This window comes from Oryza sativa, chromosome 4 (assembly GCF_034140825.1).
Source record: "Oryza sativa Japonica Group chromosome 4, ASM3414082v1".
In the NCBI taxonomy this organism is placed as follows: domain Eukaryota; kingdom Viridiplantae; phylum Streptophyta; class Magnoliopsida; order Poales; family Poaceae; genus Oryza; species Oryza sativa.
The window spans coordinates 13,779,946-13,796,291 of record NC_089038.1 but is presented as its reverse complement, the minus strand read 5'-3'; the positions used below and the strand labels follow the sequence as shown (position 1 = coordinate 13,796,291).

Sequence of the window (16,346 nt, the reverse complement as noted above, 5' to 3'; positions counted from 1 at the left end):
ATACCCGTACCAATGCATCTCCCAGATAAGCTAGCGGTATAATCAGTATGACATGAACATAATGTAAAGTTGGCATCCATATACTCGGAAAGTATTTCAATACCATAAATGTATATAGAAGAGTATTCTAATAAAAGTACAAAGCTTACAAAAGAGAAGAGAAGAGCTACTAGAGCCATACCCGAACACTTCCGAAGGCTTCCGGATTCCGATTTCTACTCTATTCCTATTCCACTAGCTTGAGAACACTAAACTAACTTGAGAAAATATGAGAGAACTCTTGCTTGAGGTGTGTGAGTAAAATGAGGATGAGAGCTCCTTTTATAGCTTGAGAATGACGGTTATGACGGTTGGAAAGATCGGTAATACCCACCAACCGTTATTGGGGAGTCATCTATGCCGTCCAGGAGAAACCTGGATTGAATGGCGCTGCGGGGGGTTCGGCCGAACCATGGGTCGGGCCGGCCTAGCCCAAAATTGGCAGGTGGCCTCCTCCGTTGCTCTCATACGCAGACTTGTGAATTTTGGCCCAATTCATCGTGTCAATTCTGAGTTCTTGGCCCATTCATACATAAGTCTGATTCTCGACATCGTCCGATTGATTTATCATCTGATTTGATGTCGATTCTCCTCCACTTAATGATTATTCTCTGCAAAATGTTAGTGAACCAAATACTAATGGAATATTATTATTCTAACATGGATATGCAATGCAAGCATAACTAGTTCTCCTCTATTTTGGTAATATTGACGGTCAAACCTGATCGCTAACTACCATCAATAGCCCTCAACCGCCACGGTGTCGCCGTCCTACTCCATGGTGCGTCACCGATCTGTGGGCTGGGATGGTGGATCAATTCAGATCCGAAAAAAAGGGAAAAAAATTGAAGTGGGGACGAGAGTGGTTGGTTGGGTATGGGAAAAATAAAATATATACAGGAATCAGGGAAGTTGTCTTTATCGAAGTAAACCATTTACTCCGATAATAGTGGACGCAGGATGACGGGACATGGGATGGGATCGGGAGTAGGGAAGTTGTTTTTATTATCGAAGTAAATCGTTTACTCTGATAACGATGGGAGCGGGATGACGGGACGTGGGGTGAAGTGCGCCTGGACTAATACATGTTTGGCGCTCGGAATACTAAGGAGCGCGCTGCACTCCTAATAGTATTACTAAATATTTTGTAGAATAAAAGCGTGCTATATTGATTGGGTTGGAGCGTCCATAATCAAAGTCCCAGACATGTAGGCTTCGGCTGAACTTCGTTAATAAATATTGTCTGTTCCTGTGTTGTCATCTGATATGTCTTAGGTGATCAATGACTGAATTGATCAAGGTTAGTCATCGTTTTGTTCAATCAACTAACTTTTATAACAATTTTTGTGCTTGGTATCGTATTAATCTTAGTAATCTATTGTTACTTATATGGTCTCAGAATTTGACAGATTTAGGCTGATAAATGTGTCGAAAGACACGTATAGTAGTGTCTTTCTATTTTGTGTGGAAATTTTGCAAAATCCATTTGAATTCTTGAGATCCAACAGTGAAAATGCTATTTCTCGGACATCTGCGTGCCCCTTACCCCGCACGGATGGACACATAGCGCGTGCGGAGAGGGGGAGGGCGGCGAATGGCACAAGGTCATTTTTTGGTACCTTCATTTTTTTCTTTCCGTCTTTTTTCAAAAATGATTCTGCTCGGTCGACCGGCGGGGGGAGCAAAAATCGGACGCTCCCCCAACCCCCGCGCGCGTGCATGCCAAGGGGCGCGTGTGCGTGCGTGCAGGTGCCCCCTGGGCCCACCACGTGTCCACACACACAACTCCATTGCAACAAATTACCCACATATTTTAGAAACTCTCTATTAAGGGATTTCGTTTCATTGTTTGTTCCACCAAAAATGTTTTACCTAGTATACTCACAATGTTTCACTATGTATAGATCTAATGTTGCAGTGAACTGAAACATTCTTTTGCAACAAACTGAAACATTGATTTTATATAAGGTGAAACAACACCCGATTTAAACAATTGAAACATTTTCGATCTACTTAGTGAAACAAATCCGATATACTTGGCGGAACATCGTGCAACATTAAAAAATAATTCAATAATAAGCTAAAAACATTTTTCATTGGAATATATCCATGTATGGTCTTGTTTTAAAGATTTAATTGCAATGAATTTAATGGTGCAATCGGATCATGATTTGGATAAATAATTTAAGAGAAAAAATAGTTTAAAGTGGTTTTGCACGCTCGATTTTCCCCCACACCATCGGGCGCCCGACGCGTAGGCGTCCCCATCTTTTTTGGTTTTTTTCTGTTATTTCTTTCCTTCTTTTTCCGGTTATTTAAAGACGTACATATATAAACTTTTTATACGTGTATACAAAGTTTATGTACATGTATATACGTGTATTTTTGGTATTTCTATACGTGCGTATATAAACTTTGTATATATACGTATAAAAAGTTGGTATATTTTATGTACATACATATACCAAGTTTGTATATATATGTATACAAATTTCATATATGTGTATATATATATTTATACATTAAAAATGTATATTTTTATACATTAAAATGTATACATATAAAAAACTATATTTATATATATATTTATATATATGTATGTATATACAATATATACATACTCATTATACATGTAGATAGTATATACATATGTAGCTGATCATGTGGCCTCGCATGCACGCGACCAGTCAGGTATCACACTACTGGAGAAGTGATCTTTAGAGGGTCGGGCGATTTCCACAATAGTCCCGGTTCCAAAAAGAACCGGGACTAAAGTGGTTTATTAGTCCGTTCCTCCTTCCCCGCCGCAAGCACCGTCTCCTCCGCCTCCTCCGTCTCCTTCGGCTACACCGGCTCCTCCCGCTCCTCTGCCTCCACCACCTCCTCCGTGTGTACCTGCTGCCAAGTCTGCACCGTCGGGTCCGCGGGCAACGACTCCTCAGCCTACACCAACTGCCAAGTCTACACCGTCAAGGTCCTGCCCATATGAGCCCATGCCATCAAGACCAAAGAAGAAAGCCAAATCTGACGAGCCAAGGCTCCCCGCTCTCAAGAAAAGGGCGTATGACTTGACTCCGGAGGAGCTCGATGAAGCCGTTAGAGTGGAAGTTAGGGAGCAGTTGAAGCCATGGAGTCCGGAAAAGAAGATCCCTATATCCCCAGTGGTTCAGGATCACTTTATTAAGATGGCTGAACTGAGCAAACCGGTCGTAGTTTCTGATTATGATCGAACATTGAGGAAGGCTCTTAAAGCCAAGCCTGCAGCAGTGAAGTGCGGAATGGAAGTCCCTCAGCTGGGGCTGTAGCCACAACAAGAGGTTGAACCGTTCGTAGATCCGGAACAACTTGAGATACGCAAGTTCTTGAAAGAAACTGGACTAAAGATGGAGCAGAGTTGCTAGAGGACGCACCTATCGAAACAGCTCCGGTAAAAGTACATGTTTAAACATGGTGAACCGCTAGTCACGCCTGATAAGATAAGAGAAAGCTACCTACACAGATGTACCGGTTTCATCAATGGTACTTGGACAAATCAGGGATGGGCAGAGAGATGTTCGGAGCGAGGGTGCGAAACTCAGATTATTATCAAGGAGATGATGTTCTTTGGATCCGTTACAAAGAAGTCTTCGACTTATACCACCGCGACGCCCTCGACGTCTCTATTCTCAGCACGTGGACTTTGTAAGTATTGTTTATAGTTCAATTTTGTTCCTCCTTTGAACGTAGCTTATACAAATTCCTTGTACCCGTTGTAGAATAGAGATTCAGTTGTGCCGTCGGCACAACAAATTCAATACAGGATTCATGGACCCCCGCAAAGTGAACACGCTGATGCTACAAAACTATGAGAAACAAACCGAGGACAATATCCTCCATTTCCCGGTGCAGCAGCATTATAAGATGTTCATACTACTTCCCTACAACACATCGTGAGTTCCTACAATCATAACTTCAATTTTGTTCCTTCCTCTCTCTCTCTCTATATATATATATATATATATATATAGACACACACACATGTATCATCTAATGCAAATTGCAGATTCCACTGGGTCCTTATTCTTTTCAACCTTGAGAAATCCAAAATCTATGTCTACGAATCAATGGATAAACCGGAGAAAACTTTCGCACATATTTTCGAAGTGATAGATAGGTATTGTCATATATTGCACTGTCATTATGAATCATTCTACAAGTACTATACGGATCTCGGATAATAAATTAATCCTTCCTAACAACTGTAAATAGGGCATGGATTCGGTTCTGTACATTGGTCCGCGGGATTTGGAATGAAAAACTCACACAGAGGTTCAATTTTCCGGTTAGTACATGCTCCAATATTATATTGAATTACTTCTTTGTTATAAATTAGATATGCATATTAAATCTCTCGTTGTTTCTCTTTCAGTGTGCAAAGCAGGAATAGGGGACTAACTTGTGCGGCTACTACGTCTGCTATTACATGCACTGCTTAGCACACCAAATCAGGATTGGCCAGGACCTGGAAGTACGTAAAATTATTCATCCGTCAATTATTGTTTACTGGTTTCATATGTATAATCCTATTTTTTTTCCAAATGACAGATGATTTACATGATATATAGCCTCACCCACGATGATTTCATAAGGGCTGTTCAAGAACAGATGATGAGATTCATCAACGGGCAGATTCTCGATCCCACAGGAGAATTCTATTACGATGGAAAGTGAAGATGCACTTAAACCCCCTAGTGGGTTTTGGTGATTAATGACAAGGTGGTTAAAGGGGACTAACGTGTTTATCAAGTTTATTCACAGGAGTTTAGTCCAAAAGCAAGTTGTGATGGCTAAGAATGCAAGGAGACCCCCCCCCCAATAGGAATGTTCCTATGTGCAAAAATCACCAAAGGTGATTAGACTAGGTTTTTCACTTTCGAAATTGAGTTTAGGAAAAACCGTACTATTAAGAGGGGTTTCAAGTGTGGATCTAGGGTATACAAAGTGCTCTTAGTCATATCCATGAGTCAAAAGATTTTTGGAATCATTTTTGAAAAATGATTTTCTCCCCGGGACAGAGAGGGCTACCCGGAGGTTCTGGCCGAAACTTCCGGGCGCTGTTTAATTGCAAAAAAGTTCCTAAGTGCTGCCCGGAAGTTGGCACTTTTGCCCGGAACCTCCTGGCAGGTTTCCAGTTCAAACTTGTGAGTAACGGCTAGATGACGTCACCTAGCCATTATATATATGGATTTCGTCCCCAGGTCACCCTTTGGCCATTCCACTTCAGTTCTTTTATGTTCTAGGATTTTCTAGCCATTCCCAAGCTTCCTTTGCTTCCTCCACTGAAATCTAGAGCCTATCTTGTGAGATTGAGAGATTAGATGAGAGTGTAGGAGTATTTTAGAGATGGCTTGAAGATTAGGCTTGATTGAGCACTTTGGATACCTTGTGGGCTGTCACTTAGGCTTATTACTCTTTGAGATCTTCTCCTAGACAGTTATGTGTTGCCCGTGAGCTTCCAAAGATCTTGTGGATGTCCCGGGAAAGTTTGTGAAGGTTTTCCTCACCTCCGCAAGGAAACGAGGTAAGTGAGTAAAGATTCTTGTGCTGAGTTTTCAGAGGTTATCCTAGGTAGAGCAACGTGCACTTGTGGCCTTTTCTAGAAGGAATTTTGAGTTTGATCTTGGTGGTCACTCAATTCTAGAAAATGACCTAGAAGTGTTGAGTTGAAGGTCGTGGACCTCTTCTGAGATCTTTGCATAAGTGAGGCAAGGGGTTAATCGAGACCCGGCTCTTTGGAGCACCTCAACGGAGAGTAGGATTCGTGTGATCCGAACTTCGGGAAAAAATCGTCTTTGTCTCTCTTGTGCATGTTCTTTGTTTGAATCTGCTGATATCTTGTGATCTTCATCTTGTTCCTCTGTGTGCCTAAACTTCCCTTGCTAGGACCTGTTTTTCATCTCAGTTTTAATTTATCTCTGCTGCCCGGAAGTTCCTGGCTCAAGAACTCCGGAAGTTCCGGGCTACTCATCCTGCCCAGAAGTTCCGGTGTTCATCACCAGGAGGTTCCGGGCCCTGTCAATTTAACCGCTGCGATTGTTGAGAAAATTTCAGGAAAGCCTATTCACCCCCCCCTCTAGGCTACATCTCTGCACGTTCAGAAAGCCTATTCATCAAGCCGGTCCTTCTTCTTCCAATGCCAGGAAGTCGTAGTAACAGAAACAAAGATTACAAAGTCCGAAGGAATTGTAATACATGTATATATTTATATATGCACACATGCATTTACTTTTGTGTACTTATTTTGGTAATATATGTGTATATTTACTTACTTGCAAACTCATATTTTGTTAATATATGTATATGGCCTCTTAAGTGTATAATATTTGTATATACATATGAATTTCTACATATGTATATATTGACATTGCATATATATGTGTACACTATATATATATGTATAGATATGTATAGATACATATAGTGTACATATGTGTAATATATACATTTCTATACTATACATTTCTACAGTAGGCAGCACAACCAAATTAAAAAAAATAAAACAAAATCTTTAGTCCCGGTTGGTAACCGGGACTAAAGATGGTTGTGCCAGCCACGTGGCTAAGTCGTTACCAACCGGAACTAAAGATGAAGCTTTACTCCCGGGTATTTAAACCGGGACTAAAGACTGTCATCTTTAGTCCCGGATTCTCCCTTCCGATTCGCTACCTGGGAGTAAAGGGGGTTGCGAACCGGAAGAGATGAGTACTTCTCCAGTAGTGTCTGCGCCCCCCATCAATAGGGCCTATAGCATAGCATGATAAATCGTGCCGTTGATCCATCGTATTTCCTATTACTATCTTCTATTGCAATTTGGTTAAGAAAAAGCCAAGCAAACACACATGCAGACCTAAAAAAAATATACAAAGCTCTTTTACCTAGACAGATCGATTAAAACTCTACTGGATCAATCTCTACGTTTTCTTTATCTCCTATATTGCAATTTGGTTTAAAGAAAAATCAACCAATCAAAACAAACAAATTGCATATAAAACAACTACTAAGCTCTTTGACCTTGTCAGATTAGTGTGTACTCGTACCATACGTCCACTGGAATGGCAAATGTGCCTCCACTGCTTAAGCGTACTAAAATTTGACTCAATTGCTCAAGTGTGCTAAAACTACCCATATTTTAAATTGATGTCCTACGATGGAAAAAAAAACAAACCTATCAAAGAAGACCCATTTACAGTAATTTTGTAGATGATAGATAGAAAAAATAAATATACAAAACTAAAATCTTCACCACGCAACCGACGCTCTGATACCAACTAATGATGCTATATCTTGTGGTACAATCTTCTGGTGAGGTGATAACTCTCGCTTTGATCAAGTGCGACGTGTCTACCAACCAGAACAAGTCCAGAACGTCGTGCAATTGCTACACCATAAACGATGTCATACTAACCCTGACGCGTGGTTGATGATCCTACAATGCAAACGAGAGAACACTGCATGAATAAGATAAGATACAATCTAAATATTGCGAATAGGTAATTAAGCATCAAGAAATAGTTACAATTAAGGTGGTAGATCTAATCGACCCGGCAAATAAACACACCAACTATTAGTGACTCTGAATCTATAGTCACCGACTAATTAAACGAGGATGACTAGAGACAAAGTGAATGACACTTGGCAAAATTCAAATAAACAAAACTCAATTGTTTTACAGGATGTATAAAGCTTTTTATGATAATAAAGCTAGAGATAGTTGCTGGTTGTGGAGGTGGAGAGAGGCATTTCCTAGATGGGTATAATCTATTATAAGACTCAAGGTTCAAGTTCGGTTTCAGCAAACAACAATGTATTGTTTTGATGATTTCTGTTGACTTAGGATGAATTTTGATATGAGACTGGGTGTGTTTAAAAAGTAACGAGATAAGCTTTCCAACATGTTCAAGATCAAATCGGAGTTAGCATAAATGTTCAACATGTTTGAAGTCGGTACTAATTTTGGAGGTCGAACTAGCTAGACTTCAAATTATCATTAGAACTTGGAGGTCGAACTAGACTTCAAATTATCATTAGAACTTGTGGAGTTAATTAAGTGTGTATAAAGTGACGACGTCCTTATCACTCGGGGCTCATATGTGATGACGGTGTTCGGAAGGAGACGAGGAGGAAGGCCGAAGGAGGTTTGAGGAAGGGGCGCAATTGACAGCGCACGAGGTACGTCATCGGGCAAGGCAGGAAGTACGATTGGATGAGTGGGGTCGATCGGTACGTGGTGGGATAGGATCAATGGTTCGCGCGGGTGATTTTTCCGGACGATCGTGTGAGACGAATCTGGTCCATCCGCCAGATTTCGCGACCAGACGGTCAGGAATCAGCATACATGTTCGTGCAAGTACGTTGCTACATATTGCAGTATAGATTACCTCTACTCACCCATACATACTTTTGCAATTCTAAGCCCAAGGACCAAGGTCATGGGTTAGTCCAGCTGTCCTCTCTATTTTAGCCAACGCTCCCATCCTCCACACATTTGTGCCAATAGTATAATACACTGGCTAACCGTACTAGTTATACGTACTGATGCTAACTAATCTTGACCGGGTAGCACATAGTTTTGGGCTTGTTAATGCTAATTTTATCAACATGTGCTTTTCTTTTTATTATTAAAAACCATGTGACAACGTAACGAAACTAGATCACATGGCGAGCATATAGTTAACTCTACTCACCATACTCTCGATCACATGGTGAGCACAGATGATTATTGGCCATTTTTTAATATTATTTTTAATTTTTTTAGGGAAGGGTATTTTTTACCCGGCTTAACCACTAGTTATTTTTTGTCATGCCGTACTGAAGCTAACTAATTTTGACCGGGTAGCATATAGTTTTGGGCTTTTTAATGCTTATTTTTATCAATATGTGCTTTTTCTTTTTATTATTAAAAATCACGTGACAACATAGGGAAACTCGATTGGTCATTTTCTTAATATTATTTTTATTTTTTAGAGAAAGGTATTTTTACCGGCCTTATTGGTCTTTTTTTTATTATTTCTTTTAGAGACGGATATTTTTTACTCGGCCTTTACATCCAACCGGATATATGCAAACATTTAAATTGCAAACATCCAAACTGAAATTTGAGGTCACTTAGTAACCACTAGGCTACATATCTTTTTGCAGAAACCAAAACCATTATTGGCCATTTAGAACTGGTCAAGCCAAAATTCCATCTTCCCAAGAAACCAAAAAACTAAAGCACCGGGTGGTAATATATAGTTATGAAGTACTGAGAGAGCGAGAACACAAGTAGCCGATCAAACACTTCAGAGTCCGCCAGTCCGGCGACCCCATGCCGGCGACGGTGAGGCCATATATCTTTCCGGTGACCACATCAGCTCATCGACTTAGTGTCATCAGGTCAGGAGATCTTGTCAACCTCTGAACTGACCACAGCTTCTTGCTGGCTTCACTCCTCCCTTTCCAATCCAAGAAACATGTCTCCTGGAAATCTCTTCGCCGACTTCACGGTGCTGGTGGTCGTGGTGCTCGCAGTTGCCGCACCACCGGTGTCCGGGCAGCGCTCCGTCTATCCCAGTGCCAACCTCTCGACACTGTGGGTCAAAAACAAAGTCCTTGACAGCGTCCCATATGAAGATGGGTTGGTACGTGCCATAGTCCTCCGATCACCACAAACCTCCGATCTCTCATTTGCCGCAGGGTTCTTCTGCACCCCACCCTGCCAAGAATTCATCTTCGCAGTCTTCATTTTCCCTGACACAGATTCTTTCCCGGTAAATAAAATGGCACGGGTTGTCTGGTGTGCCAACCAGGCAAGCCCTGTAGGAGAGAATGCTACCCTTGAGCTGACTGGAGATGGCGACCTGGTCCTCCGTGAAAAAGCCAATGGCAGACTCATCTGGTCGAGCGGCACTTCAGACCAATCCGTGCGACGCATGGAGATCACTGAGCAAGGCAACCTTGTGCTGTTTGGTCAGAGGAACATGACAGTGTGGCAGTCATTTGATCATCCCACCGACGCATTGGTCCCAGGGCAGTCACTGCTGCAGGGCAAGATGCTCAGAGCAAATGCCTCCCCCACAAATTGGACTGAGGGTAAGATATATATAACTGTTCTCCGTGATGGTGTACATGGTTATGTTGAATCCACACCACCACAACTATACTTTAAGCATGAGCTGAGCAGAAACATGAGCCAGAGAGATCCAACAAGGATTACCTTTACAAATGGCAGCCTCAGCATCTTTTTGCAGTCCACACATCCAGGAAATCCAGATGAAAGTATCCAATTCCAAGAAGCTAAGTCCACCCAGTACATAAGGTTAGAGTCTGATGGGCACTTGAGGCTGTTTGAGTGGTCTCGTGGAGAACCAAGCTGGATCATGGTGTCTGATGTAATGAAGGAATTCCTACATGTTGATGATTGTGCTTTCCCAACAGTGTGCGGGGAGTACGGGATATGCACAAGTGGGCAATGCATCTGTCCCTTTCAGAGTAATTCTAGTTCACGTTACTTCCAGCTAGTTGACGAGCGGAAGACTAATCTTGGTTGTGCACCAGTGACACCAGTATCTTGTCAAGAAATCAAAAATCATCAGCTCTTGACTCTTACTGATGTTTCTTACTTTGATATGAGCCAAATCATCATGAATGCAAAAAATAGAGATGACTGCAAGCAAGCCTGCTTGAAGAATTGCTCATGCAAAGCAGTAGCGTTCAGGTATGGTCAGAATGATTCCAATGGAGAATGCCGGTCAGTGACAGAGGTATTCTCCTTGCAGTCAATACAACCTGAAAAGGTTAATTACAACTCTTCAGCTTATCTAAAGGTACAGATTACTCCCTCTTCTGACCCTACACAAAAAAAATTGAAGACAATTTTAGGTGCTACACTTGCAGCAATTACTACTCTTGTTTTAGTTGTTATTGTTGCTATATATGTACGAAGGAGGAGGAAGTATCAAGAACTAGATGAAGAATTAGAATTTGATATATTGCCTGGAATGCCAACGCGGTTCTCTTTTGAAAAGTTAAGAGAATGCACCGAAGATTTCAGTAAAAAGCTTGGCGAAGGTGGATTTGGATCGGTCTTCGAAGGAAAAATAGGTGAAGAGAGTGTAGCGGTGAAACGTCTGGAAGGTGCTAGACAGGGAAAGAAGGAGTTCTTGGCAGAGGTCGAGACTATTGGCAGCATTGAGCACATCAATCTTGTCAGGCTAATTGGATTTTGCGCAGAGAAATCAAATAGGCTTCTGGTATATGAATATATGCCAAGAGGGTCACTTGATAGGTGGATATATTACCGCCACAACAATGCTCCTCTTGATTGGTGCACAAGGTGTAAGATCATTATGGATATTGCCAAGGGTTTATGTTATCTTCATGAGGAATGCAGGCGAAAAATTGCTCATCTGGATATCAAACCACAGAATATTCTTTTAGACGAGAATTTCAATGCTAAATTGGCTGACTTTGGACTTTCCAAGCTAATAGACAGGGATCAAAGCAAGGTAGTGACAGTGATGAGAGGCACACCTGGATATCTGGCACCTGAATGGTTAACATCGCAGATCACTGAAAAAGTTGATATATACAGCTTTGGAGTTGTTCTCATGGAAATAATAAGTGGAAGGAAAAATATTGATCTCTCACAGCCCGAGGAGAGTGTTCAGCTCATCAACCTATTACGAGAAAAGGCTCAAAACGATCAGTTGCTTGATATGATTGATAAGCACAGTAATGACATGGTGTCACACCAGGAGGAAGTGATTCAAATGATGAAGCTTGCAATGTGGTGCTTGCAGAATGACAGCAGCCGGAGGCCTTCTATGTCAATGGTTGTCAAGGTATTGGAAGGTGCAATGAGCGTGGAGAACTGCCTAGATTACAGTTTTTTCAATGCAAATTCAGTAATATCTGCTCAAGGCAACCCATCTACATATTCGGCTCCACCTCAAGAATCAATACTATCTGGTCCAAGATGAAATGGGTGGCTAATGATTACAGGAAAATCAGGTTCATGTACTTTACCTTTTATTACTACTTTTATATTTTATCTTTTTCGTTCTTTGAGAAGTATATTTCAGAAAGCATCAAAAGAATACTTTCTGGCTATTTTGGATTTTCGGTGATGTTCTGAGTATGTCGTTAAAAACATTAGCACCACTAGTACATGTTCTGAAAGCAATGTGGGCTTTGATTTTCTAATATTCACTTTGAAGTAATGTTGATTCCATGAAACTAATAGAACTATATATTGCAAGCCTCCTGAACTTCTAAAATTGGTTTAATTCACCCTATTAGGTGGGTTTCAACAATAGTTATGCACCGTGCATGTCATCTGAAAACCAACACTGACACATCCCATAGCGAAAACTGCACCCCAGTAACCCACTGCCTTACCTGTTGGCTGCTGTCTACAGATGTCACCCCTACCTGCTATCGAATGCCCTATACAGTTCACACGGTTACCTTGCCCATGATGACAACCTAACTTTAGCAGAATGCCAAAACCATTCTCAGATGAGCACTAGAAAGCGAAATGAGCCAATATTACATGCTCAATGGTCAAGATGAAAAGACTAAGATGGACACTTGTAATGCTTCAGGGAAGTAAAGAAGTTATTTTTTACCATATAGAAAGGATTTCTTGTTATTTTGTAAGTAATTTGTTCTTAAACCATTATGATACACATCATATCGTGAAATGATTTTATGCAGAATAAAACATAATTTAACAGTAGATTAGCCATTACATAAAACTCTTAATTCAACTTTGTTCCAAAGTAAGGAGATGCATCCTTTATTCACCCAAACTCTTATGTACAGAAAGGATGGCGTGTGAAAAATTTGCTAGTAATATACCTATGCATAGATGGCATTTCTAGAAGTAAATTTGGGGTAAGTTTTGGTCTTGTCTATTCGATACTAGAAACAGCAAATTCAAACGAGCTTACATGTTAAACTCCAGATAAATATTAGGATCACCAAACTCAAGTTGATTTGATGTGTCAAAAGTTAGAACCATAAATGGTGGAGTTCTAGGAGGATCCAACAAAGCAAATTTGTTAGACCATATGTTAAACAAACATCAGCAACACAATTTTACTGAAAAATAGGTTAAAAAATAGCAGTAGCCTTAGAAAAACAGCAGCGAAGACTATCATGTTTTTAACTGTTAAGTGTTAACTGGGTCAGCCCATTTAAATTTGGAGTCTCCTAGTGAGTAGAAGCCTACAACCATCATGATCTCTGGTCCCATGTCTTCCACATCAGGCAAATACTTTGTATTTTGCGCAAATTATTGCAGCTTTGTTTTGTGCACTACAACTTAAGGTAAAAAATGTTCATGAAAAAGCTGAAAGCGCTATCTGGTTCCACAATCTTATAATATGCACAAATACGAACTCACAAACTTGATGGGAAATGTGAACTCACTTGCTTAGAGCTTGGTAGAAATTATTGTTCCACTCATCCGCGTCTCCAACCAGATTCCATAACCCAAGAGGGGATCATCAGGTGCACGCCATTCCTCCGGAACACGTCCAATTTGTGCCTGCAGTTTTACAGGTCCCATAACGTCAAAATTGTTGACAGAGAGAAGCATCCCGCTGGCATACAGCAGGCCTGCGAGCTCAACCTGGCGATGCCACGATTTCCCATGCTATGAGAGTTTAGGCGAACTCAAACAGACAAACGAATCGATTTCTCCCGTATGCTACGAGAGTGTAGGCGAACTCAATCAGTAAAACGAATAGCCTTTTTTCCCAGCATATGCCAAACAGCTCATGGCGGCGGTGGCGCTCGCGCATTTCGTCGAACACCTCCCGTGCGGGGGCCATGGATGGCCTGGCGCCCGTCAAAGCCAGAGACGGGACGAGGCGCCCGCAAGCGAGAGCGGAGTGGACGCCATCGCGGCCACAGCAGGCGGCGCGGTGGACTGGTGGCGGGCAGATTGGAGTTGCGTGGCGAGAGTTGGGGAGAGCGTTGCGTGGCGAGGGGAAGCTCCACGATGGCGGCGAGATCGAGAGTTGGGGAGATCGTCATTCAAGGCCGGTTCACTGGCCTTTTATCGACAGTTGTTTTGGGCTCCGACTGTCCTTTATTTTCAGGGTCTTGATAGGTTGTTAAGGCCCTTTGGGGAGCTTCTAACAGCTGCAGCTTCTTCTAGAATCTTCAGTTGCCAGAAACTCTCCTAAACAGTCCAGTTTTTTACCAAGATTTTGAGAATTTGTAGTTGTAGAATCTGGAAAATGAACTAGAGGCCAGAAGCTGGATTTTCCAGCTTCTCCAGATTCTCACCAGCTAGCTTCTTAACAGCTACTTCTTAGAATCTTAAGCTCCCCAAACAGACCCTAAGAGTTTTGAGTTTTATAGTTGTGGTTTTCGCCCAGTTTCTCTAATTAACTATGCATTGTAGTATTGTAAGTTTTGGTTCTATTTTTTTCTTAAAATAGAACATCTTCTTTTTCATATAAAACGAAGGCAACAGCCTGACCGTTGAAAAAAAATAGCCGGCTCACTGGCCAAACACGCCCTAGATCGTCATCCAAAAACTGCTCCAAGTCCAACCCAGCTCACTGTGAAGCATTTTTATATGGTGGTCCACCTTACATAATTTTAAAATTTTTAAGTGTCATAAATATAAAATGTATACAACGAAAATATATAATTGATAAAAAAATATATACCATGTGATATATTAATAAACGACTTGCTAATTATTACTGGTGCAAAAAAATATTTATTCTCTTTTCAAGAATATTTTTTTCTTTTCTAAATTATAGCTATGTAGTTTTGGATGGTCCCTAGACCACCCATCAGATACGCCTGACTCTTAAACAAACCACAGACCGAACCAAACCCATTGTTGTGAAACAAATTTTTATATAAGATAGGTTTTTTTTAATCTATAAATCGGAGTACAGATACGATTTATCTCTTTATAAGACCTATATAAATATATGTGCAGAGCGAGATTTTGATGGTGATGTAAAAGAGAGCTTTTATGTTCATTATCTATTTTTACAATGCTTTTGAGAGCCCTCACACTGTCACCCAAGCCTCCATCCGAGAGCTCACACACTACCGCCTCCATCTCAAAGCTCATAAGCCGCATTCAACACCAGTGGCGTAGCCAGGAATTTTTCATTGGGTAGTCCTATTTCTCATTACAAAAGACGAAAAAGATTATATGTGACCCCCTACTGAGTAGGTATCAATTATAATAATATAATATTATGAAAAAAAAATGTCTAAATGAGAAATGCATACAAGCTAAAATATAGACGATGAGATATTCATTTCTACAATAGGAAATCATTTACCTTCCGCCGTGGTCCTTACTAATACAACTTAGTTCTTGTAAATACTACCTCTGTCCCAAAATATGAGTTTTAGACTTACACACAAGTATTAAGAACACAAGTAAAATTAAACGAGAGAAGATTGTAATTGGTTAAGAGGAAAAAATACTTAAAAAATTTGAACGGTGAAATATTATAATTGATTGAGAAGGAATATAGGTGGAAAAATTGTTATATTTTAGGATAAATTTCAAATGTTAGAAGTTTGTTATATTTTAGAACGGAGAGAGTAGCATATTATGATATACTCCCTTATCCCAACTCTCAAAATATAGCAATATAGAACTGGATGCAAGTGTGGAACACATCTAGATTTTTTAATAGAATGTGTTTATCTAGTTCTAGGTTGATATATATTAGGATGGAGGGAGTAATACAGTTACTGTTTTAAGGCTTCACTTGATGCAATCTTAAGTGAATCAGTTTAACAATATAAATCTTACAAAGATGAAAATCACTATATATCACAGAACTTTATTAGACTTCGTGGGTATAGGGTTAAGGTCTTGGGCTAAAAGCTAGGGTAGTCCTATGCCCATATAGACTACCAGCTAGTTATACGCCCTTATCAACGCGCGCCTTCAGCTGCATCTTTTTTCCCCCTCGTGGATGCAATCAGAGCGATGGCAATCTCACTACACTGGCCAAGGTCACCTGTGACGGGCCCAAACCCTCATCTTTGACGGCTTCGCGCATGGTCAGTGATCAGTGGTCACTGGTGAGTCCAGTCACCTTTGACGGGTGGCCGGCCGTCACAGGTGACACCCACCTCTGACGGGCAAGTTACTAGAAGGCCGTCAGAGGTGTTGGTCTCCGCTAGCCTAGAGCGAGTTAGGACCCGTCACAGGTGACTCATCTCTGACGGCCCTTTAAATAAAGGCCGTCAGAGGTTGAGGTCTCCGTAGTTAGAAGCTGTCACAGGTGATC

At 41.0% G+C, this 16,346-nt stretch overlaps 1 protein-coding gene across 1 annotated transcript; it reads left to right on the top strand.

Moving 5' to 3' along the window:
* Positions 1-9,034: 9,034 nt before the first annotated feature.
* On the top strand, positions 9,035-12,283 carry LOC4335421 (G-type lectin S-receptor-like serine/threonine-protein kinase SD2-5). The gene has a single exon (XM_015779287.3). It carries the CDS (start codon positions 9,531-9,533, stop codon positions 12,036-12,038), a length of 2,508 nt encoding a protein of 835 aa, XP_015634773.1. The 5' UTR covers positions 9,035-9,530; the 3' UTR covers positions 12,039-12,283.
* Positions 12,284-16,346: the final 4,063 nt, after the last annotated feature.